The following is a 13,536-nucleotide window of genomic DNA, read 5'->3' on the forward strand; positions in this document are numbered from 1 at the left end:
AGTCTGTTATCTCTGAGACTTCAGCAGGAGGCAAGCTCTTTTCCAAGCCCTTGGAGATCCTGCACAAGTTGAAAGCAAAGTTACAAAGTTCCTTTCTCCTTCCTTTGGCAGTAAGGCAACCACTGCAGGCCAATCCCCCACGCAGCACTTCAGCTTGGGAATAGTCTCTCCTCAGTTTCTTCAGGTTCCTCTCCTCAGTTAAGGTTTCTTCTTGTAGTCCAAAAGTGATCTAATTTCATGGGAGCAGGGTCCCAGTACTTATACCCCAAATTCCTTTGTTCTATGAGGGGAGAGGGGCCTGTGCCTAGTCCAAACCAGTTCCTGGGCACTTTGTTTTTTCAGACTTCTCCTCTCCTTTCATAGTGCAAGGCAGAAACATTAGACGCCCCACAGGAGGTGGAGCCAGCATTGTGGAAGGCAAGTACAGCCCTGAAGTACTCTGTTGACAGTCTTCCTTCTCTTCTTTCAGTGTGCAGGGCAGAGACATCAGCCGCTCCCCAGGAGGTGCAGCCAGCATTGTGGAAGGCAGGCACAGCCCTATTCAGAGTTCAGGTGCACTCCTCCCTCCCATCAAGATGCAGATCTCTCTATTCACCACTGGGTGACTCAGCCTGTCTCCTGGAAATCCCCGGCCCTGTCACTCACAGAAATCAGACATAGGAATACACAAACTAGCAGAGGCAGGTTTGAATGGTTAGACAAGCAAAGACCTACTTTCTAAAAGTGGTATTTGCAAACACAGAATATTAAAATAAACTTCACTAAAAGATGTATTTTATTATTCTGAGTTCAGGCATACTAAACTAGAATTTCTACCATGTTCCCTGAGCCTGTTAGGATTATTAAAATGTTACAATTCTAACAGCCAATTCTGGCCTATGGAAAACAGGTAGCCTTGCAATAGTGAAGAACGAAAATGGCTGTAATTTACTATTAGGACATGCCACACACATCAGTGCTTGTCCTACCTTATACTTACAATGCACCCTGCCCTTGGGCCTACCATAGGGGTAACTGATATGAAGAAAAGGGAAGGTTGAGGGACTGGGAAGTGGGTGCACTTGCCCAGTGAGCATGACAGTACCAGACTGCCCGCAGGCTCTGTAATGGCAGACCTTAGACATATTTTACAAGGCTGCTTCTGTGGGTGGCACAACTAGTGCTGCAGGCCCACCGGCAGCATTTGGATTACACGCCCTGGCACACTCAGTGCACTAGACTAGGGTCTGACAAGTAAACCAAATAGCCAAACATGGAACCACTGATTCATACATCAATTTACAATAGGGAGCACTTGCACTGTGGCACTGAATAGCAGTGGCTCAGTGCCCAAAGCATCCTAACACCAGCAAAAATACATGAGGCAACAGCAAAAATGGAAGGGAGACCCACGCCAATGGTGCCAGGTCTAACAATGGGGTACAAGCAGGCGGTCCCAGTCCTCCGGCGATGCATGGTCCAGTCTCCGGCGGGTTTCAGGGGCCGCTGTGCCCCACAGCAGAGCCGCTTCTCACACCAGCACAGGCCCCCTGGACTCCCACTCAGCAGTCGCGGCAAACCGCTGAAGGCGTAGGCCCAGGCCCCGTCAGTGGTGCTCCCCTCCTCCGCAACTGCACCAGGCACTGAGGGATGCCAGCCGGGCACCCCTCTGCGTGGCGGCACCGCCATGGGCCCTTCTTCAGCAGCCGCCCAGGTCCAGCTACTCACCGTAGATGGCCGGCCGCGCCGTAGGTAGGGCGAGTCCACTGGTGTCCACGAGCCCCAGGCCCCAGGGAGCGCAAGGCCCAGACCCTGCCAGGCCTTACGGGCCGCCGCACTCTACGCCTGCACCATCCTGCACCCAGGCATTGGTTTCGGTTTCCTGGGCTCCGCGGCAGCAAGCGCGGCAGCCCGCCCAGGCCACAGGTCTGGCCACACCAGAGGCGCTCAGTCACCAGTCGTCTCCCACTCTAGGCCACACCACGCCTCTCCTCACCCAGCTGCGGCCGCCAGCAGCGCAGGGCCGTACGACCCACCAGTTCTCCGGGGGGCACCACTCAGACGGACTCACAGGGCGCCAGGGTCAAAAACAGTGTCCGGTGCCCTCAGTGGCACTCCGGCAGCGGCGCAGGCCTCGCCAGCGGTCGCCTGTCCCCAGGACACCTTTCGCGCCTTCCTCCGATAGGGCCGCTCTGCCTCAGCCCGTCCGCGAGCTCCGCTGTCTCAGCTTTGATCTGGAAGCTGCCGAGCCCCTGGCCGCGTCCCCACACCGTCTCCACATAGCGTGGTTGTCAAAAACACCTCGGGAGGAGAATTTCCAGGAGAAATAGGGGTTCTAAGGACGGAGCTCTAACAGGTCGCGTCCACCATGGTGGCTTGCTGGCCATGCCACCTGCTAAGCTACAAGTTTTTAACCGTATATTGCAACACTTGCGAGCAATAGTGAACTCTGACTCAAGCTACCCGGTGGCTCGACATTTTAAACATGCACACAATAATGATCTCAATGAGTTAAGTTATTTTGTGATAAATTTGGTGCCTAGATCTCTCAGAGGTGGCAACAGAGAGAAAAGACTTAGACAGTTGGAATCTCACTATATATTAAACTTGACACAAAGATGCCAAATGGTCTTAATACAGGGGATGACCTACGCAACTTTTTATAACTAAATGGATAGTATTCTAATGCACTGTGTTGCACCCTCAGGTTTAGCCGAGTTTTAGACGAGGTTTTACTGGTGATTTTACCCGGTTTTTACTGTTGGTTTTACTCTACTAATATGGGGCTAGGCTTGGGATTTTTTAGGGGCAATTGTGAAATTTTATCTTAAACGTCCTATTAGCTATTGTAATTTTAATTGAGTTCCCTTTATATATATTGAATGTACTGTATGATATTTAAAGTAATGCACTAGCACTTTATGTTGCCATCTTAGTATACCAGTACTATCATCTTGATATACCCGCATCAATTATTATTATATATATTGACCATTGTTTTTCGAATTAAGCTACATTTGCAGATCGGTAATGGTATGATTATACAAGAATGCACTAGCACTTTATTATATGCTTTATGTATGAATATAAGCATCTTTCGGTCTTTTCTCAGCTTCTATTAGCAGTTATGTTTTAAATAACTGGTTTTAGATGAATATCTGTGGTGTTGAGTGGTGCTGTGGTATTGAGTGGTTCTGTGGCATTCAGTGGTGCTGTGGCGTTGAGTGGTGCTGAGTGATGCTGTGGCGTTGAGTGATGCTGTGGCATTGAGTGATGCTGTAGCGTTGAGTAATGCTGTGACGTTGAGTGATGCTGTGACGTTGAGTGATGCTGTAGTGTTGAGGGATGCTGTGTGCTGAGTGGTGCTGTGGCATTGAGTGGTGCTGTGGCGTTGAGGGGTGCTGTGGCATTCAGTGGTGCTGAGTGATTTTGTGGCGCTGAGTGATGCTGTGGCGTTGAGTGGTGTTGTGGAGTTGAGTGCTGCTGTGGTGTTGAGTGGTGCTGTGGCGTTGAGTGGTGCTGTGGCATTCAGTGGTGCTAAGTGATTCTGTGGCGCTGAGTGATGCTGTGGCGTTGAGTGATGTTGTGGCGTAGAGTGGTGCTGTGGTATTGAGTGGTGCTGTGGCGTTGAGTGGTGCTGAGTGATGCTGTGGCATTGAGTGATGCTGTGGCGTTGAGTAATGCTGTAGCGTTGAGTGATGCTGTGGCATTGAGGGATGCTGTGGCGTTGAGGGATGCTGTGGCGTTGAGGGATGCTGTGCGCTGAGTGGTGCTGTGGCGTTGAGTGGTGTTGTGGCATTGAGTGGTGCTGTGGCATTGAGTGGTGCTGTGGCATTGAGGGGTGCTGTGGCATTCAGTGGTGCTAAGTGATTCTGTGGCGCTGAGTGATGCTGTGGCATTGAGTGATGTTGTGGCGTAGAGTGGTGCTGTGGTATTGAGTGGTGCTGTGGCGTTGAGTGGTGCTGTGGCGTTGAGTGGTGCTGAGTGATGCTGTGGCATTGAGTGATGCTGTGGCATTGAGTGGTGCTGTGGCGTTGAGGGGTGCTGTGGCGTTGAGGGGTGCTCTGGCATTCAGTGGTACTGAGTGGTTCTGTGGCACTGAGTGATGCTGTGGCGTTGAGTGATGCTGTGGCGTTGAGTGGTGCTGTGATGTTGAGTGGTGCTGTGGTATTGAGTGGTTCTGTGGCATTGAGTGGTGCTGTGGCATTGAGTGGTGCTGAGTGATGCTGTAGCGTTGAGTGATGCTGTTGCATTGAGTGATGCTATTGCGTTGAGTAATGCTGTGGCGTTGAGTAATGCTGTGGCGTTGTAAAATACAAATTTCACCAGAATACTACGAGGACGCCTGCCAGGCACTGACTTATCAGTGTTGGAGAACAGATTCATTAGGTTCTAATAAAATTAACTCTGAGCCCACGGTATCGGACGATGCATGACCAATAAAACCAAACATTATGTAGGTTTACACCCTCTGCTTGCTGTACTGCTTCTGTGAACCCCGAGCACACATACATAATAGCTATGCAGAGTGCTGCTCGGATAACAGTAACTTCTTTAATTGGCAAACTTTATTTTTAGTCAGTGACAACCAAAGTGGCAGCCCACGGGAGGGTCACAAAAGAGAATGCAACAAGATGCGCCAACTGTGAATCCTGACTCACCCCTTTCACTAAATGCCTGTTGATGTTATGTAGGTTGTGTTTTAAGAGCATAACATGGATCGCAACGCTGATAGCTGTGGCTGACTTTGAATCCAGAGTATTTACTTTAATGTATCATAGGAAAAGCATTGACAAAGTCCGTTTTTCTTTATTATTATTATCAAATGTTGCCGAAGACTGAAGAAAGGGGACCGATTACATGATTGTCCGGTACAGCGGGTGTCAGAAGTAAGGGGGCATCACATTTAACGCGTTCAATCGACTGTGCCTTAACACCAGCTGGGCCAGAGCTAGTAGAAGCGGACTGAAGCCCTGGGGGTTGGGCAGAGGATACATTTGCTGCATAAACAGCAGCTGTCGCACCAGCCAGCCCACTCCCAGCAGGAGCCTGTTCAACAACGGTGAAAAAAACAAGTTGGATGGGAGTGGGGGGGGGGGGCAGGGGAGTGAGCGAGTGGGAGGGTACGAGCATATGGGGTGTGTGTGAGGCCAATCGCACGCTGGCGAAGCGTCGCACTTCAAGAGCCTGGTGGTGTGCGAGGCTTACTTTCAAGTCGGAATATGTTCGAGCTATATAATAGCTCGACCTAAAAAGACACACACCAAGCCCAAGTAAAATCATTAACAGTCCCCACAAACAGGCTAATGATTCTCCGAACGTGGCAGGGAGTGGATGAGCCTACAGAACGACAACGAGACACTAGGAGACCTACCCATCCCCAACAGCTCCGAAAGACAAGTAGACTGTAAAAGACCTCCCTGTCTGCATTGTCCTTAAGAGCGAGACAAAGGAACGGCAGGAATTAACATAACAGATACACTAATGTGTGCCCGGCATCCCTGGACGAGATAGGTGCAACTTAACATCAAAATAACAAAGATGTTTCTTAGGTAAAGTTTTGTTGTTTACCTACCTAAAGTTCCCCACGAGCTGCAAGACTTGCAAGCAAAGAAGCAAGCTCGCACGCACAAAGCCAATGTGTAGTGCTTGTCTGTGGAATCTGTGAATTTCAAATAATGAGTAATTAATGCAGACGTGCTCCGCAAAAGTAATACAGGTTGTGGCTTATGATGTGACTCGTATTAGAGTTCCTTGTTGTTCACATGGTTTTAATTTCTGATATTTATGTTTCCCCAATTTTCACTGCTTGAGTTTGCATACGAGAAAGTGTCACTGATAGTCCTTGAAATGTCACCGATAATTACACTGAAATTAAGATGTCACATATAGGAATCCGATACCTTGGCAGCTATGTAACTGAACCATAACATATGGCACAGAGCTAGGGAGCGAGCGAGCAGGAAGTTGATGATGGCGTGCTCAGGACACGTGTATGGTATACAACCTTTACAACTAAACTTTTACAACGAACTACCATTACAACATAACTTTTACAACGCAAACTATTACAACGCATTGCGCTGGGGGGCGCTCTAGGATAGGGAATAGGTTAATTTACTATCCAATAACCTTCCCTAGTGTCCACGGGGACTGGAGTTGGAATAGTAAATTAAACTATTCACTATCCAAAACCCAAAAGCACTATGCGTTGTAATGGACTGCGATGTAAAAACCGCGTTGTAAAGGCAGGCGTTGTAATCGCCTGCGTTGTAACGTCATACATCCCACGTGTATATATATCTAAAAGGTATCTCAAAATGGGTACTTTTTTGTGTTTTTAGTGGTTAACGCTGCTGTACGTGTGCAAGGAAGAAGGGGGTGTGTTAATGAGCCGCGTGCCATACACGCGTGCACATCCACATGTCCTGTCCTCCGAGTTTTGCTAACAGAGTTATACGAGTGCACAGCTGCTGTTTGTACGTGTGCACGTATTTGGGGTGGGGGGCGAGAAGCTGAGCATCATTGGAGTAGCAGTTTAAACGGTAAGTCCTTGGTAAAGCATTATGAGTAAGTGTGTGTCACGTGGCGTGCAGAGGTTTGGGGCTTGCGTTAATGCGCAGTGGAGTTTTTAGTTTTGGCGGTTGGATAAGCGGTGTTGCTGAGTGTTTATAGGGAAGTGGCGTTGGTTAGGGTGGCAGCTTGGAGTGTGTAAGTGAGGTTACAGTTTGTACTTGTGAACGTCGCTACTTTGAACAAAGTCGCCAGCTTTGGCAGTAGATCGCAAATGTGAGCTAAAAATGAGAAAGAACGGTGAGTTTGCTTTATTGTTTTAACACTTGCGGCATGAGACAGCTTGATAATGGCTGTGCCGGGGACTGAGAGCAAGGAGAAGATAGGTATTGAAAGTAGAATGGGCTTTAGAGAGAAGGAGGGAGGGAGGGAGGAAGCAAGCAGAAGGTGTGTTATGGTAAAGCGGTATTATGTGGTAATGCCGGTAAAATAATGCGGGCAACAATAAAACAAGTGGAAAAAGGCATGTGTATGGAGATATAAGAAGGCAGAAGGGGCGGCAATGTTATAAAACAAGCAAAAGCAAACAAGCGAATGGCTGTGGCGTAACTGCTACAGCTGCCGAATAACGGACCTGGGGAATTGGGTTCGATTCTCGGTGCAGGTAGTGCCTTTTACAATAAAATGTAAAATACATGACTACAGGTGCAGGAACAAAAAAAAAAATATCCAGCACGAGCAGCTGGAAACTGCGCCGTCTGGACGATCAGAAGGAACTGTGAACACGGAGGGGGAGTAGCGAGGAGTGACGACAACAACAAAAACAAACTTAAATTACTTAGCGGAAAGCCAGTAAAAGTTTCAATAAACAAAAAATAACCACACAAATAGTGTGCTGATCGAGCATCTTCCAGAAAGCACTGGTTAATGATTCTGCCAGGAACCTAAAGCTGGAAGTAAAGATAACACACACAAGCAAATGCAGGACAACAAAAAGAAAAAGCAGATGGTCCTGTTTATGACCTGCGGAGCGCCGCGCTTCAAGAGCCTGGTGGGGGTGCGGGGGAGCGAGCCAGTGGGAGGGAACGAGCATATGGGGATGGGGTGTGAGGCCAAGCGCGCGCCTGGCGAAGCGTTACGCTTCAGTAGACAACATGCATTGGGAGGAATCCGCTTGGAATCCGCTTGGTCAGAGAGTTTGTTTCAACTACATTACTCTCGTCTATTTATCCCTGCGGGATAGAATAGTCGAGACCTAAAAATAAGATAGTAATGTTCTTGAAGCCGCGATTTATGTGTAACTTGCATGCCACAGGATCTAATGCTGCTAGAGCTGACTTTAGTTTTCCCATGTAATATTATCAATTTATATTAAGTGCTTAAATAAAAATCCCTATGTCATGAGTAGTATATGCGTAAATGACAATATTGTTTTATTGTTTATGCAATGTCTCGAGTATGTATGTTAAGTCAAGGATATATCACATTCTTTTTTCCTAGTGTCTTGCGGATGTCTTTGAACTCTCTTTGGCCTGAAAGAATAATTGTTTTTCTTTTTTAACAACTGTCTTTTATATCAGCCTCTAATATGTTTTAGCAAATCTCAGTTCCTTAAGAAATAAACTCAAATCCTTCAGAAAGGTGTGTCTAATATCTTACCTACAAACCCAGATAACCAGGAAAGATCTGTTTGTCCTATATTTTGGTCCACATTTACCTTTTAATTAAAAGTATAATGCAGCACGCTGCCATTGTGAAACATCAAAGAGATTGGGCACATGAAAACGTCCTGTTATATTATTTTTTAAAAAGCGGCTTTGGGCAGAGCTAAGGCTTTCCAGTGAACAATGAACATCCTTCACAAACAGGCCACTAACTCTGGCAGCAATTGAAAGGCAACCTCCCCATATTTCGTTTTTTTGCCCCCCCAGCCCCCTTCAGACTCTGGGCCATAAAGACACACCATTAATCCAGATATATCGATTGGGGAATAAAAGATGGACTCCCTAATCCCTCACTGCTGCTTTATCCAGTAGGGTAGATCGAGGGGAAAATCATGAATATTCAAGAGCTCACCTTGAGATGATCGTGACTTTTATAATCCTCACATTAACCCCGGTATTGCCTACAATGGCCATTCCCTTGTGTTACTTTGTCAGAAGCAATGACACTAGTTAAAAAACAGATGGAGATTGAAAGGAAGTGCGGTTAGCAGATGGGATCAGGACAGAGTTCAAGATAGTTACCCGCAGAGAGAGACACAGACAAGAGCAAAGGGTGAGAAGTCTAGGATAGGCATTAAGCAAACCACCCTACAGAGAGTTTAATGGCACTCAAACACGAAGAAGAGTGGTGATGTTAGTATTGTAGTTAGCGGTTTTTATGACCAATAATACCTACAGCTAGCCCTCATTGTCAAGTCAAGGCCTTATCAACACTATCATCTTATGCAACTTACTACATCTTCTTCTTCCTAATACATAATGAAGCGGAAGGTGGGCTAATTAGGAGCAGAGCTTCTACCTTCACACTCTGTATTATTAGCACATGGACCAGTCTCACATGCTTCTTAACAATAGTTCTTACTCAAAACGTTTCTCCTTGTTTCTAGTTCAGTAACATTTTGAATCCGGATCCAGATACTAGGATGGGCTTATACAAGCTTCTGTACGATATTAGCGAGACGCTGGACACAGAGGACGTGCAGTCCCTGAAATTCTTGTGCCTGGAGCAGGTTTCCCTGAGGCAGCAGCAGGGGATCCAAGATGCCAAGGACCTCTTCCTGAAGCTGCAGGAGGAAGGACTTCTCCAAGAGGGTGATCTTTCCTTTCTCTGCGAGCTGCTCTTCAGAATCAAACGCATCGACGTCCTTGAACGAAAGCTGGGTGGTAGCAAAGAAGAGATTGAACGAGCACTTCAACTACCAGGCCAGGCAAAAGTGTCTCAGTACAGGTGGGTGAGAACAGGCACAGTAACCATGATGTAATTGGAGGAATGACCGTGGAATTGATGTCTAAATTCCTAAAGTCTTGAAAAAGTGGTTCCATCAAATGTCATCTTCTACTTATAGTTAGATAGTTCTTCGTGTTGCATAGTGAGAAGCCATCACATTCTGTTACTTGAAAACCTCTAAATTGTACCACATAAAACCAACTTATTGCAGGTCTTTTCAGTTATCATATGCACTTTTTCAGCTGGGCAAAACTGTGTCTAGTTCTCAGTGCCCAGACTCACAACACATTCTATAACAGAGAGCTGCATGACCTTCCGTCTATTTTTCCAGAAGAGACTATACAATTCAGCAATAGGACGTTTCTCAGGATATCATCATACAGGGATGTACGACGTTACAACGCGTACTTTTAAAATGCGTGCCGTTACTACGCAACTTTTACAACGCAAGTCGTTACGACGACTTGCGTTGGGGGGCGCTGGATAGTAAATATTTTAATTTACTATTCCAACTCCAGTCCCCGTGGATAGTAGGGAAGGAGTTGGATAGTAAATTAAACTATTTACTATCCTGGAGCGCCCCCCAGCGCAAGTCGTCGTAACGACTTGCGTTGTAAAAGTTGCGTGGTAACAGTACCGCGTTGTGAAACCTTCGTTGTAAAGGTTGTTCCCCCATCATACGGGTATATTAACAAAAATATTTAAAATATGTTTTAAAATGGAAGTTTAAGTTGAATTATCTGTATCTGTTTATCATGTGCAGCAGCAGTTTCTCTACCAGGGTAACGGAGAGCATCCCCACAACACCCACTGTTAGCTGCCCGTCAAAAAATAAAATGGCTATGAAATAAATGATTTCATTGCCATTTTATTTTTCCAATGCTTGTGCCGCCTGCAATGCCCCGAACCAATAAAGGGATGTGTCAACTGTTGCTGATTGGCAGCGTAGAAAATTGGAGTGCTGGCCAAATGCTCCAAAGCGCACATGTCAGTTTGTCCTTCCGTCTTGTGCCGGGCAGCCTGACATGCACATTTTGCAGATCTCCACTCAGAAGTCTTAGACAGCTGCCAGGTGGAGAACAAGTATAGGCCTCTAGGGCCTTAAGGAGCGCCTGACCAGCCTGCTCCATCCAATCCTTGAGCTTCTCTCATGCAGGTTAACAGCATGAGCGCAGCATCAGAATTGGTTAGGGGAACTCCACAGCAGACTGCAGTTTTACCGAAGAGTAACAGACGATGTGTGGCAGTCATGAAGTACAGTTTATTTAACTTTTATTTATATAAAATGTTAGAGCTAGAGTTATTATGGGTGGAGGAAGGGGCTGCTGTATATAGGCTTTTGGAGGAAGGGAGTGTTTTTTTTTTTTTTTTTGAAGGGGTGCTTAATTATGGGCTTTGGTAGGAGAGGGAGTGTTTTTTTTTTGGGGGGGGGGAAGTGGTGGAGTACTTCACTTGGCCCATCCCTTTCAAAGGTTGCCAGACGCCACTAATCATGTGTCTACCCAATGGCACAATTGTTCTGACATTGGCAGACGAGCTGGCTTTCGGGAGCCTGAGTGAGTACAAGCTCAGAATGGGATACCCAGATTCCCCGCTTACTGTTCAGTCAGAGCAGCAAGTTGGAACCAATCCTCATGCTGCCTTATTCCCAGTGGTGCTGGAACAATTTTTTGAGGCGGGTGCTGGCCATCACCATCTCTTGACTTAACGGCCCTGATTGTTCTTTCCCTGCTTCTATTACACATACATTGAGAAGTGTACCTTAATTTGTAAAGTCACAACGTCTTTTTTTATGTGTGTTTGAAAACGTCTGGAATGCTGTGGCATTCTCTTTTCACCAGTACTCCAACAAGAGTGCCACTAGATAAGATGACAAAATACCCTAAACATGCAGTCAGAAAAAGGAACGGTAAACAACTCTCGTTATAAAAGGGTTAGCAGAACTTAGTCAAACAAAGTTACTTTCCTCAAGACAGTTTGTACTTGAGCGCAGGGCTCTTTCCTGTTGATTCTGTATCTAAACTTTGTCATGGATTTATGGGGATGCTGCAAAATCCGTGCACCACTACTGTTAATGCCACTGCTAATTCTAATTGGCGGGTGTTCTCAGAGTAAGGAGGATGCATCTGAGGTAGTTGGGTTCTTTCCTGGTCGGCGGCTTGGCGGGGCGGATGCTGGTGAAGCTGCATTTCCGGCAGGTGAAGGGTCCGTGGGTGTGCACCGGGGCAGCCAGGAAGCAGGTGTGTGATCGTCCGGTGTTGAGTGCATGTGGCATTGTGGCGTCCGGGGGCCAGGGGGTATGGCGCTGGGCACGGTCCAGGCGCTGACGGGTGCAGCCAAGCTTGCCTAAGGCGCGCCTTCGGCGTGCCAGCATGCGCCCGCTGCGCGGCCTCCATATGAGGGGAGGTGGGAGGGACGAGCAGCTGGAGGCGGGAGCGGGGCGGAAGGGGAGGGTCCTGAGATAGCGGCGAGCAATGGAGGGAAAACGAAGGGGGGAAGAAACAACAGTGAGGGAGAACAGAAGAAAAAGGACACAATAACGATGTCAGGAACAAAATGAAGGCAGTAGAATGAAGGGAACAATATCAGGCACAAAATAGAGGCAGTACAATGAAGGAAACAGTATCAGGCAAAATACAGAGGCAGAACCTGAGGTGGAAAAGGGGAACAGGTGGCTCGAACCTTGCAGCGGGGGCTGGATGGATCCGAGGCGGCACAGAGCACCTCTGAGCTGTGTGGGGAGTGATGTCCTATGACCGAGGTCTGAGGACTCACGTGCGCTTCCCGCTGCAGTCCCCTTAAGAAGGGGGGGTGAGAGGGACAAGCAGCTGGGAGGCGGGAGCGGGGCGGAAAGGGAGGGGTTCAGGGAGAGCGGCGCACAACTGAGGGAAAACAGAGGGGGCAAAAGGTTACAGGGGCCTAAGCACAAACTACTCTGAATAGCCCAAAAAAAGGCTCAGCACAGGGGGGGGGAAGGCTTAGCAGCAAAAGGGTCAAGGATAAAACATGTCGGCTAGTGATCATGTACTTGGTTGATGAGAAATATATATCACATGACCTTGGACTTACGGACTACTGACTTTTCTGGTTATTTGCCCCAAACCAAATGTATACAAATTGTTGGACTGCTCTAGTATATTGTTTTTAAGTTATTGTGGCTATTATTCTTTGGAGTAACACTATCAATGTTCTTACAGGTAGCAATGATGTGTACTGTGGTAGCACAAGTCTTTGAACAAGTATTCCTCTGTATACTTTCTACCCTAACCAGTTAAGTACTGTGCAACATCTGTTATAACCACAGCTACCTATCTGTATTTAAAACATAACAGGACATGCGTCTGACAAAGATAGAGGCAGTGGACTCCGAAATGGTTCTAGTATCACATATTGTCCCAAATTGCAGCTTGTGCAAATTACCAACTTAAAACCTCTTGCACAATCTATGTGATCTTGATCCTAAATATTATTAAGGAAGAAGGTTAGGAAAAGAGATGCAAAAGAGAAATGTATTATTTTCAATTGTACAAAAACCAGTATTTTAACAAGCCTTTCTTTGAAAATTGTATTTATATTTTATTTAGTGATGACTTTCTATCTTACTTCCAGACACATGCTCTTTATGCTGTCTGAAAATATAACTAAGGAGGATTTGAAGTACTTCAAGTTTCAGATCAATGAATTGCCAAAGAGCAAACTTGAAAGCTGCACGGTAAGATTACATTTCAAATGTGATTTAAAGTCTATTAATAGAAAATACTGATAACCAGGGGCAGCTCTTCTGTTTGAGCAGAGGAGCATCGCCCCACCAACCAAAATGCCCCAAAAAGCCCCAGAGATGAAAACTAAAATGGTAATAATTATTACCATTATTTTTTATTTGTTTTTTTGAACAGCTTGTAACAAAAGCAGAAATGCCCCTAGGTGGGGACTAAGGCAACCATTAATATACATGAAATAGTACAGACAAGTGTGTCATATTATAAAAACAGCACCCCTCAACTACTACCCTCCTCTCTCCCTCCCCCCAACACGTCAATGTAGGTGTTACTTTTGAATCCATAGTAGCATACCATCAGATGTGGACATTTC

General features: G+C 46.6%; 1 protein-coding gene across 1 annotated transcript in view; it reads left to right on the top strand.

Moving 5' to 3' along the window:
- The window catches only part of CASP8 (caspase 8), a 188,175-nt gene that overhangs the window by 105,802 nt on the left and 68,837 nt on the right, over positions 1-13,536 (top strand). Inside the window, exons 2-3 of the mRNA XM_078680213.1 lie at positions 9,104-9,444; positions 13,054-13,156. Coding sequence (XP_078536339.1) covers positions 9,140-9,444; positions 13,054-13,156 — 408 coding nt within the window. The 5' untranslated portion in view covers positions 9,104-9,139. The remainder of the gene's footprint in view (positions 1-9,103; positions 9,445-13,053; positions 13,157-13,536) is intronic.

The sequence above is a fragment of the Lissotriton helveticus genome, chromosome 3_1 (genome assembly GCF_964261635.1).
Source record: "Lissotriton helveticus chromosome 3_1, aLisHel1.1, whole genome shotgun sequence".
Classification (NCBI taxonomy): domain Eukaryota; kingdom Metazoa; phylum Chordata; class Amphibia; order Caudata; family Salamandridae; genus Lissotriton; species Lissotriton helveticus.